The following is a 15,340-nucleotide window of genomic DNA, read 5'->3' as shown; positions in this document are numbered from 1 at the left end:
GAGTAACAAATGAAAAGAAGAGGTATAATGTAACTATATGTATTTGTTTTACTTTTTAAAAAGCATAAACGAGTTTTATCTAATTTGATCCCCACAACAATCCTGGGGACTGTCAGTTCAATATGCAACTACCAGATCTAGACTGTGGTTCTCAAGCAGGAGCCATTTTGATCCCTAGAGGACACTTTGCAATGTCTATAGTTGTTTTGGTTGTTGCAACTGAGAAGGGGGCTACTGGTATCTAGTGGGTATGAGGTCACAAATGCTGATAAATTTGCTACAATGCACAGGACACGCCTCCCACCATAGAAAAATCTCAATAGTGCCAAGGTTGAGAAATCCTCATTTAGCCCCTCACTTTCTGAAAACTATTGTAAACATATGTTCTGTGAGCTCTAGTCCAAAAATATTTTTCTGATTAAGTATATCCTATAGGAAATTTACTTAATGTACTATATAAAACTACTTCTTGCATTGAATCATCTTCCTCAAAAATATACAAACAAGTTAACCACAAACAGAGGAATAGCAAGTTCATGGTTTGATTCCTAACTGTTGGACCCAGCCAGGATGAATGCTTGGTTTGTCAATCCTTTTTGTATTTAGAAAAGGCTGTTGGGTATAGCTAGCACTTGGGTACTTCTACGCATTTCAAGGAGAAGGAATTCATTGTCTGAACTCTTTTACAAAATGTGTAAGTTCAGCTGTTTCTTAATATTAAAGTTTCTAGGAGAACAGCTAAAGAGGACTAGGTGGATTTAAATATCAGTTGCTTAAAACAAACCCCAGAATCAAAACTAGCAAGTTAATTCAATCATTTTCCTTTGAGAAAATGGTACATGAATGTGGGGAAGTAAGTATGAAATGATGGCTCTGCAGTCATGTACACAGCTATAAAGGGATGGCCAGAAATACCTTTTGCTTCTCACAACTGAACATCTATCAGTTATTTTAAAAAAAGATTTCCTAAGTAGATATAATGGAGTAACTCATTTGAATCTTTTTATAACTCAATCTCCAGCAGTAACTCTGTGTTCCACTGAATATCAATTCAAATAATACACTAGGGCATAGACCAGGAAGAAAGGAACCTTAGGAATCATCTTGTCCACTGGTTTTCTGCCTTTTTTATATTTGCTGAATTAGTCATTCAAATATAATCTGATGTGGAAACTGTGTATGATCAAAACAATTATATGAAACTGTATTTGCACATACATTTCCATGTACTTCTGTATAGAGTACCCTGGCAGGTCAGCTCTGCACACCCACGTTTTAACTCTAGTCTTGCCTAACCTAGAAATTTATTCTACTTTCAGATAATTGTAATTGGCATAAAGCATTTTCTCAAAAAAGCAACCTAATTTTCCTTGTTCTTCCTCTCTTGATGAGAAGGTAAACAATGAGGAGATTGACCTTTACTAAAAACCTCTTACCAGTAACTATACCAGGTATTGTACATGCTATCTCATTTAATTCTCATGGATGGCTTTCTGAGCAAGAATTAAGAAAATCACTCCCAGCATCAGAATCAACTTACCAAAGACCTACTTTCTGTATTAATCAGATTTAATTTTATTAGAAGCACAGGAACTAGAGCAGTACAATTTCATCAAAGCCATCCTCTAAACACTGATTCTTACAACTATAACTATAGGACAGTATTCCGTTTTATAAAGGTTTATGCTATCATGTCTTAAACATTAGAAACATCTTCAAGATAGTTTTCTGTAGTCATTATTAAAATTCTCTGTAGCTTCTAAAACTTCCTTGTGCAAATGAACCACTTCTTTTAGGCATACATATATTGTTATAAATAAAATTCCACATGTCAGTTTATTTTGCATGTTTATTTAGGCCTCAGGGTTTGCAATAATAACTCAACTTGAGGACAATAACAGTAGTTACTAAACACAATTAGCCTATTGGTAATTCCAATTATAGGAATTATATAGAATAATTATATAGAGCTTCCTATAATTACAGGAATTATACATAATTATTACCAATTACCAACTGACTAATTGTATTCAGTAACTGCTTTTCCTGTGTACTAATCTCAATAGGTGCTTTACTTGTGTTACCTCACTGAAGCCTTTTTAAATAAGTCATTTTCCTCTGACTTAACAGATAAGAAAACTGAGGCTCAGAGAATGTAAGAAACGACCAAAGTCACTGTAGCAGATGCTGTCAGTGCTTTGGTGACGTAGATTCATCTCTTTGCCTATTTTACTTTATTTTATTATTTTATTTTATTTATTTTGTCTTATTTTATTTTATTTTATTTATTTTCCAAGACAGAGTCTTGCTCTGTTGACCAGGCTGGAGTGCAGTGGCACCACCTCAGCTCACTGCAACCTCTGCCTCCTGGGTTCAAGCAATTCCCCTGCCTCAGCCTCCCCAGCAGCTAGGACTACAGGCACCCGACACCCTGCCCAGCTAATTTTTGTATTCTTAGTAGAGATGGGGTTTCATCATGTTGTCCAGGCTGGTCTCGAACTCCTGACCTCGTGATCCACCTGCCTCGGCCTACCAAAGTGCTGGGATTACAGGTGTGAGCCACCGCGCCCAGCCCCTCTTTACCTTTTTTTTTTTTTTTTTTTTTTGCACACAGGCTTCATGTGTGGTTTCAGTCCCACACTCTGGTCCTGTGTCTCTGTGTCGGCTGCTCTCAGGCTGCTGGAGCCAGTTTTACCTGCACTTGGACAACTGATAGCGTGTAGAAATTTGCATCCTCCTGAGGATGGTTTCTTTACCTTCCCAGTCTCATTTTCCTACTCTCCTATCGCTTTCTCCCTGGACCATTTTCTAATAATTCACTTTCATAGGAATCCTTGCCTCAGCATCCTACTTCTGGGGAACTCAACCTTTAAAAAGTCACTCAATTCATATAGGGCATTCAAATGCAGTTTTGACAAAGTCCAACACCACTGCTCTGAAATACCTAATCTAAACTGTTTCTCCTGACCACAGCAGAGAAGAAGGAAACAGGAATCAGATGTAGGTGGTGTGGAGACTGCCTCTTACTGGTCCTAAACCCTAAGCATCTCTGAGGACCAGTTTTTCCTCCCAGCGAGCTCCTTCATAGCTCCCTTTACTCTCTGACAGGATAAGCCTCTGCTTGATTAACTGCTGCCCCCAAGGAAGTGACAGTCAATAATAGGATCAAAGTACCAGAGGAATTTGATGCACCCTGAGGCAGATCATAGTAAGTTTCTATCAACCAACTGCAGAAATATATCTCTAATTTATACAGTATTTATTGAATGCTAACTTGGGCTCAGTGGTGGCCACACTCTCCTCTTTTAGCCTGGAATTTCAGTCTTTTCCTTTTACCCTCTGCTTTAAGGCATCAGTGGCATTCCCCAACATCAAAAGTTTCCACCTTTGGGTGAATAGCAACCCAGTCCCAAACATGTTGGAGAAATCACCCCCCAAAATCCAAAAAGAGATGGTTTTAATCTAAATACGTCTCATGTTAAAGTTCTTAATATTCTTCTATTTTGGTTATTAATATTCTTCTATTTTTTCCCTAAAAGTGAGTTTTTTGACCTAAGAATATATATTTTTAGCAATCAAATATAGAAGTAAGACAAGACAGCCAGGTCATACTGGAGAGCACTTACACTTTTGCCTTTCACACCCATAATGGCTATAGTATACACATCAGTTTCTCAAGCAAATATGGCCAAGATATGCACAGAAGTTAACTTACCTCCTTCTATTTCTCAATAAAAGCCTTCTTAGAAACTATCCAGTCTGAATAATAACTGCAGAGGAAGAGAAAGCTAGTCAACCATGCTTATGAAGTTCAGAGCAAATACTAGAGGGTATGATGCTGGCCCAGCTAACAAAGAAAGCTGGGCACCATGATATATCAGTTTTCAACGTAGCCAGAGCTGTCTGAGTATGAAGCTTCATGTACTTTCTATATTCTAGTCCTAGCAAGCCCAGCTGGCCAAACGGTGCCCTGACACAGGGCAGGACTCTTCAACTGACTATCTTTCTCCTGTTTCCCTATTCCTCTGCTCTTGTTACAATACATCGTTTCACCATCAGCAATTATTAAGGAAAGCATGGCTCCTCTTGCTCCAACCAGGGATGCAGTGGGTCAGTGGCACGTAGAGGAGAAGAAATTATATGTCCTAAATGTTAGCCAAACACAAAATGGTCCTCCCCTGAAAAATGACCTCTCATTTTTGGAAGAGCCAAGGCTCTGTAAAATATAATGTGGCAAACATCATCAATTCAGTGTCCACTAAGGCAAATCTGTTAATATTTACACATAGCACATGGTTATCCAGTAGTCAATATTATTTCTCCTTCCACAAATTTGGAAGGTTTTGCCAAAAAATTAAAAGATACACAAAGTGTCATTTTTTCAAATTCAGAAATCAAGAAATTAAGGATTTTATTAATATAAATTGACTTTTAACTCAAGAGTGTCATACTTCAAGATGTGCTCTCATTGGAAAATTAGAAAGACTTGATATTTAAGGAATGGGGCTAAGAAAATTGACTCAGCTATCCACAGGATCCCTAGTCAGGGTCTTTTGTAATCTAAAGTTCAATGTCCAAAGGGGCAAAGAAAATTTGGATTTGGGATCTTCAGGCATCATTATGTCTGTCAATATTTGAGGAGATTTAATCAGGTAGGTGGTGTAGAGATAAAGGTGGTGTCAGGGGGATGGTGCTGGGTGACCGGGTCACTTAATGCAGAATGTTGGTGACTGGTGCATGGGGTTCGGAGTTCAGTCACCTGGAAAGAGGTTGACAAGACTTAGGAAGGACATCAGGCTCTCACACATTAGTGTTTAGGGCAGAATTCTGATCTTGGTGGTAACTGGAGTATAAAGCAGGAAAATAAAATCATTCCATCACCAGGAAAAGCCCACAAAGCCTAGCTTCTAAAGTGGCACAGCTACTTCTAGACCCCTCCCACTATAAGGGGATACTAATTCAACTCCTGCCTTGCTCAGGACTGGAGATGAGAGCATCAGTGACAATTGCAGGAGAGAACTGAGGAAATCAAAGGTCAGGATTTAGATGCTGATTCACTTATTCATTCAACAAATAAATGAAGATCCTCATCAGAATGCTGAAGGATGGTCATCAAGCAAAATATCCCTCATGGATTTTAACATCTAGTGAGTTTTAATTCCATACCATTTTATTACACAGGGCATGGAATGGTCATTTTGTTCAGTTATTTGAAACCAATTAAATTGTATTTATTTCAAGCTCAATCCAAACTTTCCACACGCTTGAAACACAGATGTCATTATAACTTCATTTAGAAGAGGGACACACAACAAATGCCACCCTTCACCTGCCTCCTACCCCCACCTCTCTGCCAATCCCGTGTCCTGCTTGTTAGTGAAAGCCTCTATAAAAACATCCTGAAACATTTCCCCTGTGGTCAAGACATGATCCATCATCTTCTAATACCTGCAATCCTTCCATGGAAATGTGACGCATACACTGTGCAGGTTGAGGCTTAAGTTAAATTGTTATATAGACAGAAACAGAGATTCCTGATAGATGTATCTGATGAAACACTGTGGCTTCATCCTGGGAACAAGGAACTAGAAAAAATGGATTTGCAGCTGAGGCTGAAGAAGTGCTCTAAGGCCCAAGGCCTCTTGGTCTCTCCAGGAGTTGCCAGACAGGGCACTAAGGAATACTCTCTTCGTAGGGTCAATTGCATCAGATTTCAAAGTGTGTTTATGTTACGCATCATCACCGTCTTTATGCTGCTAACTACAGATGATGAGGAAGCTTTGCTTTGGGTTTGAAGATGACACTGTTGACAGCATTATTTAACAATCCGTATGAGTATTGCCAGAAAAGTCAAAATGGAGTGACATTGCCTGCTGCTTCGGAAAGATGAAGGTGGACCCTTGTGTTGTGGCTGCTGGTGACTCTGCCTGATGACAAGCTAGGTGCATAATACTGTGGATAAGCAGGTGGTTACAAGCCAAGTAGAGACCCCAAAAGATGTCTTTATTGGTGACTCTGAACTGCCTACAGTTCTATATCATATACAGTGTAAGGTTAAGAAGGTTTAAAAGGAACCAGTTCTCAGTTAGAAACCCACTGACTTCAATGCACAGTGAGGAGAAAATCATCAGTGGCAAGTTCTTCATGAGATGGTTTTCCTCGGGAAAAGGTGCTGGGGTGACTGAGGAATCCTGGGCCCCTTGTTGTAGGGAATGATCTCAGGTAGAGGCTGGCTGGGCCAGTAAAGGCCAAAATGGACTTCTGTACAGTTGAACTTGGGTTGGTCTCTAGCCAGAGGTGAACAACCAGGTGTGTCTATGAACAGGTACTCTTTGCCATCACCAAACACCAAATACATTATGTCGACCTCATTCCTGTCTACCCCATAACAAGAGCCCCAATTTAGGATACTGAACCAAACTGGTGTGGAAACATTCTATTATATAACCAGGACTGGCTCTGGTCCCATAAGAGCTGGCATCTAATGTGGAAGACCAGAAATATACTCGATCACTGGCATGTGTGAATTTAACTAACAGTCAGGGTTCTAAGTATTCTTGGGTGGTCCCACTCCTTCAATTTACTAATTATCTGTGGCATAAATCTAATCACTCACACTGCCAGCTTCTTTGTAGAGGTGAGTCACTCAGTTTCTGTGGGAGCCTAACCAACCTCCCAGACTCTGCCCAGCACATGGCTTTGCTGTTCTCAACTCATCCTGCATATATTTTATTGCATCCCATGAGTTAAGTACATACTCTAGCAATGATAAAATACTTGGGGGGTTGTCAAGGTCTCGGGATAGAGTCACAAATGTCCAGAGACTACAATGAGGAGGGAGTTCAGACCTTTGTCCTTGCTGTAGACCCTCACTGCATAGTAGCCTGAGCTATATCACAGCCATACTGCAGAGCTGAGCAGAGAGCTGTGGGACCCAGGGTAGACACAGGCATGAGGAGTTCAGAGAAATGGTACAAAAGATGCGTAGCTTAGACACTCTGCTGTCATCCAGCCTCAGCGTGTTTCCTCCCCTACACAGTTGTTCTGTGCAAGTGCCACTTTAGTGCTAATAGGCTGAACTGTGCACCAGGACTTCACTGCATTAAACGTGAGTCATTGCTGATGATCACATTAATTAAAAATGCAGAAACTTAGAAACGGATGGAAAAGAAGGCACTGATAGTTCCCCAAGTCAAATATCCACAGGTTAATTGGACTCTGAGTACTGGTAACTCTGTCTTCCTAACATCCCTGTGTTTGTGATCCATCTATTTTTTAATCACCCCTGCCACACTTAGATTATCTCTCTCCTGACCTATTGTCATCACCTTCCTCCTCTAATTCATCCCTTTTGAATTTACTTTTATCCTATTAGGAGTATTATTGACAAAGTAAAAATCTAACAGTATTATTACCTAGATTAAAACCCTTTAATAACCTAAGAGGATCACAATTAAATTATGTTTATTTCTCTGTTTTCTAAAGACTGTGAGCTCCTTAAAGGCAGGAATATACATTCAAAATTCTTCCTTGGACTGGGCACAGTGGCTCATACCTATAATGCCAGCTACTCTACAGACTGAAGAAAGATTGTGTGAAGCTAGTAGAACTGTTTGGGGCCTGTACAACATAGTGAGTTCCTATCTCTAAAAGAAAAAGATGAATAAATGCATGCATGCATGCATGAATGAATAAATAAATAAATACATAAAACTCCTCCTTGAATCTGTACAATGACTTAATAAAAGCTTCTTGAAAGACTTTTTTTGTGTCATTATCTACATTGGCACCATCTAGATTAACCCAGCTTGCTGTGACCTGCTGAACTCCAACATCAAATAAAGTCTGCAATATCAGGAGGACAAGGGGTCAGAGGATTGCTGATGTACATGGACACAGGCCATAGCACTAGAACACACCATAAGATTTCTTCTTGCCTCTGGATGATGGTCAAGACAGCAGCAATCAAAAGCTCTGTGGCTTTTCTCCCCATCTTCACTGTGAATGGAAAGCCTTGAATTGTTCATTCTTGAACACATTTAACAGATGCATTCATTACTGTTTACTAACTGAAACCATGACTCGAATACTTGTATGAAATATATCCGACATGTCTTGACATCCTCTCAGGGCTGTGTGGAACTTCACCTGTAGTGAGATAGAGTTTATTTAAAAAAATAAATTGTTTTGTCCACTGTGCCATTATTTCCTATCTGATAGCAATGAGAACAGGAGTGTCTTTTCTTTCAAGTAAGTGTTTTGTCAGTGTGCATAGGTTTATGAAAAATGTTCAAAATATACAGAAAACATTATTTTGGGGCTCTCGGTTCCCTTAGGATGTGGCACCTCATTCCTAAGTCTCTTACCTTGAAGGGTGTAGAATGATATAACACCTTTTGCAGAATTTGAGTGATGTCAATTATGTGCTTTGCCTATAAGCCACACCTAACTGGCATGCATATATATATATACTATATACATATACTGTACATATATACACATATATATGTATATATGTACATATATAGTGTATGTATTACACACATACAAATATAAATATGTTATATGTAAATATATATCAATATTATACATAGGTATTATATATGTTACATATAAATATCACACATACAAACTATTCCATCTTGCAGGTAGCACTTTTCTCTGGCCTCCAACATTGAGGCCTATTACTTGCTGGATATGGCATACAATTCCTCTTTCTTTTCTTCCTCTCCAAATGCTACTGATTCTTCAAGGGCCCAGCAAGTCTTGCCTTTTCCATAATGCCTTCGCTATCTCTAGGCCTTCTATAATTTGACTCAAACCTACTGACCTAAGTTTGCTTCCAATGGGAATAATTACAAATATAGCACCTACGTACCACACACCTTGGCCAAATTAATCCTATGCCTTCCATGAAGTAAGTGCTCAAGATATATTCGTTGAATGTTAAATGCTAAAATAGAACCATCCATTGACTAGACAGTGCCATATATATATATGTGTGTGTGTGTGTGTGTGTATGTGTGTGTGTGTGTGTATATATATATATATATATATATATATATATATATATATAACACTCAGTAAGTGAATGAATTGTTCTCCATGGACATCTCATATCTACATCTGTACACTTCTGTTTATGTTGTTGCTTTATTGCATAAGTTATTCCTGTAATAGCCTTCTGTTCTTCTCAGCCTTTTAAAATCTTAAACCCGACATTCTAGTCTCTATTGAAACAATGCCAGCCTCCTTTATGAAGCTGTAATTCACCACAGCTGAGGTATCCCTCCCAACATCATCACTTCTATAAAGTGTGATTCAAGCCATTTTGATAGTTAATATACAATGCCTGATATTGTAATTCTTGGTGTACATGCCTGATCTATTAACACATGAAAAGTTCCTTGAGGGAAGAATCAATGTATTCCTCATAGCCGTAGGTGCAGGCTTTGAAAATAGGAAACTCTTAAGAATTATCAGTACATTGAATTTGTTGAATTAACTATTCTAGTCCACCTTGATCTATTCTTTTTCAGGGCATCTTGACCATTTCTCTTCATCACACAATCTAAACCTTAAAGATATACAGTCTCTCATTAATTTCAAGACATTCCTCATGTCCTAGCTAGACTGAACTACAAGACAGGGGCTTGCCTACTTCCACCTTAGGTTACTGAGGTCAAAGGGTATATTCAGGGGTGGACTGACTGAAATAGTAGAGAGATACGACCTAATTTATAACAGGCACTCCTTGGAAGAATACTTTTATCCATCAGATCTTTATGCACATTTCTCACTAGCAACATCATTCCAGCAGCAGCAATTTGGACACAATCAGTTGACAGGTCAACCATGTGAAGCCCTTTGAAAACAAGGCATTGTGGATCATTCCTGATTTTGGAATAAAAAATTCTCCTCAAGACTATGTCATTGGCTTTGAGGAGCAGATATAGAGCTTCATATTAAGGATGAGAGCTTCATGTTAAGGATGAGAGACAGAAAATATCTATTACAACACTTTAGCTAGCACAATAATGGCACTATTCAAATTTAGTTCTCATTAAATTTCCCACAGGGCAATCAGATTTAATTTAAAAAAATCCTTTCAGAGCCAGTATATTTCTAATTGCTCATCTGCCCGCAAGAAAATCCCTGCTCAAGTGCCACCCTTCCCTATGCATAGAGGTCTGTCATCGTCTACCAGCTCCTGGGTGACTTTTCTCCAGGTGATGCTTCCAAGATCACTTACCCATCAGTGCCACCTCTTTCACTGACCAAACTGAATTCAATAGTAGTATCTTTTCTTTTTTTAAAATTTCAACTACATTTTTAGTCTGCCTTATTCAAGAGGAGACACAATAAAAATAAAATGATTTGGCTACAATCCAGACCTGGCAGAAAAACAAACACATGGTCCATAAATGTCATCTGAGACTGACCCGTGTCATGTTATGCAGTAACTTTGGCTGAACCCAAGAACCCCTTAGATAAGTGGCCAGAACTAGAATACACACACACACACAGAGGCAAGCATGCACACACATGCTGGAATGAGCTTACATATGCCTTCTTACATAAACATCATACCCCATCCTTAACCTTTAGATCATTTTAAGAAAGGATTCTGGAATATGCACATATTCCAAAGGAAAAAGAAATATTGGTTAGCTCAACAAGACAAAAATAAAAAAAAAAAAAAAGGAGACAAAAATGTTCTTCTTTGTTAAATTACTTCCTATGTGTAACCACTGGTAGGATATGTGATTTGTGTTTAGTATAAACCACTGCATTTGCTTATATTCTGCTCTCCCTAAACAAATAAATGAATCAAACAAAACTATTAAAAAGAAAAAAATCAAGCATTAAAAGCAACTAATGATGTTTTCTCTTCACTCAGGAACTCAAAGGTTTAGTAAAATGTCGAAGCAGTGGAAACAGATGCTCCGTGCAGACTTTCTAGCTCTAAAATGTAATTTGAGCTCTAATCTCTCAGCTGGGGATGCATTTTAAATTTTCTTTAAAGATTTCCTATGCCATACTTTTCATTTCACAAGTTTTTTAAAATTCCTCAAATCTTGCCCAGTAGAGTGAAAGTCACCTTAATGAAGAAACGAGAGATTAAGCCACCATGACTTTGGAACAGCAGAGGATCTCAGCTGCAATTTTTTGGCTCAGAACCAGGGTCTAAAACCAGCCATGGGAAAAGCTGCTGAAATGGAGCCTGCAATTCTCTCCATGTTTGACTTGCATAATGTTGACATTATAACACCAGAGAGACCAAAAAATATTTCAAACAATTATGACTCTTTTCTATAAATATTTTTAAATTGCTTTAAGAGATAAAATAACATCTTTTACTCTTCTCGTTTTCTAAGTGACTCTGGTCACCCTCAGCAGCTCACTACTACGGATTTATTTTTGGCTAGAAGGTCAGGGAGGACATCTTAAGGCGCTAAGTCTGCTGTTAAACTGTATTTTCCAACATGAGCTGAATGGTGAGAAGGGGAGTCAGACACTCTTAAAGTAACAACTAAATTCAGTAGTGTCATAGCATGGGAGAAATACATTGTTTCTTTCTTCTGTAGAAGCACAGGCAAGGAAAAGTATCAAGTACTCATTTAAAAAAAAAAAAAAAAAGGTCTCCCACCACCCTTTAGAGAGCACAGTTTTCTTTCTGACAGAAAAATTCTTCTCCCCTTTCCCTTCCATTACTCTTCCTTGTTTTAGTTAGGTCTGCTATGAGACATAGTTTATACATATTGAGACTTCTCTACCAGGAGAGGGATATAAAAAAGGGAGGGAGAATTATAGAGATGGGGAAGGAAGCTCATAATTTCTGGGTATATCATTCAACTATTTCAGGTGTCTCTTCCCTCAACTTAGCCAAATGGTAATCACCCAGAGAGTGAGAGGTGAAATTCATTTGAAACCTGCAATTTCCTTTCTCAGAGAATATGATTAACAAGCCTGAATTCTGAGCTCTGGAAATAGACTAGATATCCTTAGTCACAAATGAACTGAGTGAACAGTAAGCTAATAACTCTTCAGTGTAACTTCAATATTTCTCCCAGAGCCTGAGAACAAGAGACCTGGCTTTTCTTCAACATAAATGTCCTCAGCATGATTTGTAGCATTAATTTTTGACATGAAAACACCAGATGCCAAAGTTGACTGACTACTGCATTCCTCCTAAACATCCACGGAAAAGTCCTACTAGTTTCTGATTTTAAAGTTAAATCAAGTTTCCTATTTGCTGCTATGTAAAACTTGCATCTTTTAATGAAATCATCCACAAAACTTGGATATAACAAATACAATTCAGTGTTGTTTCAAACCACTGAGGGTGGAAATGGAAAAGCAGAACTCACACTCACTTCCAGAAAAAGCATCACTTGATCCTGCCAGTGCCAAGGTCAACAGCAGCTGCCAGAGATCCATACCTGTAGGACCTGCAATCACAAAAAGAGTAAGGTAAAGCCCAGCAATTAAAAGCAGACCATTATCATGAAATACTGTTTAAAGACTGGGTAAGCCATGAATGTGCTGATGAATCAGTTCCAGAAGGAATCCTAGTAAGTCTTTCATTGCCCCGAGTCTCATATTGTCCTACTTTTCATGAACTCAAACAGCAGGTTGTAATAAATTCTACTGCACGTGAGTACTCGTCTCAGGAAATAACGTGAACACTAGAGATGTTCACATCCTGGCTCAAAGCCATAGAAACACCTCACAGCCAATGACCCCCATGCACAGCTTCAGTAACAGGGCCAGTAAGGTTTACTTCAATTTGATCTGAAAATAGAAAACCTTATCAGCAGTATCAGCAAGCGTGGGGCCTTGAGCTGGACAGGCCATAAAAGGAAAAACAGAACAATCACGGTAATAGTAACATTTCATAAATCTGTTTCCCAGTGAACAAAACAGCTCAGCACACGCAAAACAAAGTGCTAATGAGCCATCCTAAAGAGGTTTAACTAGAAGGGAAGCAGAAAGAGGGCGGGAAGCAAAAGAAAACAAAAACTCCCTAGTAAAACTAAAACCCCACAAGGACAGATTGTATCGTAGAGAGTTTTTATTTTCATGAGGAATACAGATCTGAAAGACCCAGGAATGTGAACACCTCAGACACCAAGAGGGATGCATCTGTGGCTTTGCTAGGCATTTAGAAGCCCAGTGTGGCCACACCTGGAGCCCTTCAGTTTAACGGAGAGAGTAGATCAACACATCTGTCAGTACACACCTCAGTGACCATACACCTTTATCTGGAGGAAGGAAATAAGCTTTTCTAGAAAAAATATACCAGGGTGTCCACATCCCGGATCTTTTGAGGCAAGTTTGGGCTAGTCAAAAATGAACTCAGCATATTGCCTTTTGTAGAGCTGTTGTTGTGTCTAACAACTAATGCCAACTACTTTAAAGCTTAGCTGCAACGTTTCCATAAAATTGCACTATTTACAAGTTACTCAGACACTTATCATCATACTAGGAGCTCCACCAGGACCTCTACTGGCATCATTTTTATTACTGTGCAAACCTGACCTAATGGAATAGCCCTTCATGGTATCCCTAATCAGGCTGAAATAATGAGCAAAGATGTTTGTTTTCATGGGCCTACAGATGTGGTCCTCTGGCAATGGCTGTGTAATTCTACATAGGGATAAAATTCTTGATGTACTGTAATTTCTAGACAGCAGAGGACTTATCTTTTTTTGTTCCATATAATTTTATATTCGTAAAATAAAAAACATATCTCTATGTAAACTAAGTATCTTCTTGCATCTGAATCCCCATGTGCAAACCCACATGCATGAGGAACTCTCCTCCATACACTGCTTCATGGAGTCGTTCATAGGATTGAGTGTAAACATGCAGGTGAACACACTCTGTCAATGGTGAGATTTCAGATAAATATGAGTTGTGGTTTTTACAACATCCATGTTTTTAATTCCTAACCTGGAAGGCCTTGAGCTGACGGCCTTGCATCATCCTTATCTACTTTCCAAATGAGAACCACTGAACATCTCTCCCTCCCAATGTCCTTTACTCCTAGGTGAACAGGCTATGTAATCAAAGCTGGAAACCTCCAGCAGAAACATATTAAAAGGCTTAAAAAAGATGTTATAGGCTAAAAATGCAATCCTGTTGGTAACTAACTATTTGCCTTGAATTTGATTCTTTCTTTCTTTTTTCTTTTTTTGTTTCACTCTGTCGCCCAGCCTGGAGTGCAGTGGCATGATCTCGGCTCACTGCAACTTCTGCCTCCCAGGTTTAAGTGGTTCTCCTGCCTCAGTCTTCCAAGTAGCTGGGACTATAGGTGTGTGCTACCATGCCCAGCTAATTTTTGTATTTTTAGTAGAGATAGGATTTCACCATGTTGGCCAGGCTTGTCTCTAACTCCTGACCTCAAATGATCCACCCGCCTTGGCCTCCCAAAGTGCTGCGATTACAGGTATGAGCCACCGTGCCCAGCTGATTCTTTTTAAGTGGAGAAAACACTGAGGAACTGGATGCTGTATACAGTGTTAATTTTACTTGTTATCTCCCAAGACACTTAGTGTCAGGTAAAGAAGTTTCCAGTAGCACCTGCTATTCTGATGTCAGGGTATAACAGTAAATCCCCAATTCCCAGGCAGCCCTTTTTGCTTCCCATCTGAGCAAGGGTGTGAACAGGTTTGCATTTCTCAGAAGGCCGCATCCTCTGGTTTGGAAGTCACCTCTTCAGACATCTCAAGGATACCTGGCAGATGCCACAAATAAATGGCATTTGCTTCAGTTGAATAGTTGATGACCTTCCTCCAATCCCGAAACTTTTGAAAGCAGCTGCATGCAAATGAGCTTCACTTCTTCCAAATAAAGAACTAGGTAGGGCGCGGTGGCTCACGCCTGTAATCCCAGCACTTTAGGAGACCAAGGCGGGTGGATCACGAGGTCAGGAAATCGAGACCATCATGGCCAACACGGTGAAACCCCGTCTCTACTAAAAATACAAAAATTAGCTGGGCATGGCAGTGCATACCAGTAATCCCAGCTACTTGGGAGGCTGAGGCTGGAGAATCGCTTGAACAGGGGAGGCGGAGTTTGCAGTGAGTTGAGATCATGCCACTGCACTCCAGCCTGGCGACAGAGCAAGACTCAGTCTCCAAAAAAAAAAAAAAAAAAAAAAGAAAAAAAAGGAATTATACTTATAACACTTTCTTTATAAGCTGAACATACATCCATAGAATGTGCTCTATCAAAACAAAAAACAAACAAGAATCCTTAACACAAAATTAACCAGAAATCTGTCTGCATACTCCTACAGCAGAAAATAATATTTAAAATTGCCATGCTCCCAAAT

At 39.2% G+C, this 15,340-nt stretch overlaps 1 protein-coding gene across 7 annotated transcripts in view; it reads right to left on the bottom strand.

Annotated features, from left to right (window-relative positions):
• GHR (growth hormone receptor) overlaps positions 1-15,340 on the bottom strand; it is a 300,485-nt gene that overhangs the window by 152,224 nt on the left and 132,921 nt on the right. For 5 of the 7 annotated variants that reach the window (XM_025387793.1, XM_025387794.1, XM_025387795.1 and 2 more), the window contains exon 2: positions 12,372-12,452. In XM_025387793.1, the coding sequence (XP_025243578.1) occupies positions 12,372-12,441 (70 nt within the window). In that variant the 5' untranslated portion in view covers positions 12,442-12,452. Of the gene's footprint in view, positions 1-12,371; positions 12,855-15,340 lie in introns of those variants that run through there. The other 2 variants (XM_025387798.1, XM_025387800.1) reach the window with 2 other exon arrangements.

The sequence above is a fragment of the Theropithecus gelada genome, chromosome 6, assembly GCF_003255815.1.
Source record: "Theropithecus gelada isolate Dixy chromosome 6, Tgel_1.0, whole genome shotgun sequence".
Classification (NCBI taxonomy): Eukaryota; Metazoa; Chordata; class Mammalia; order Primates; family Cercopithecidae; genus Theropithecus; species Theropithecus gelada.
This window is presented reverse-complemented; position numbering and strand designations above follow the sequence as displayed.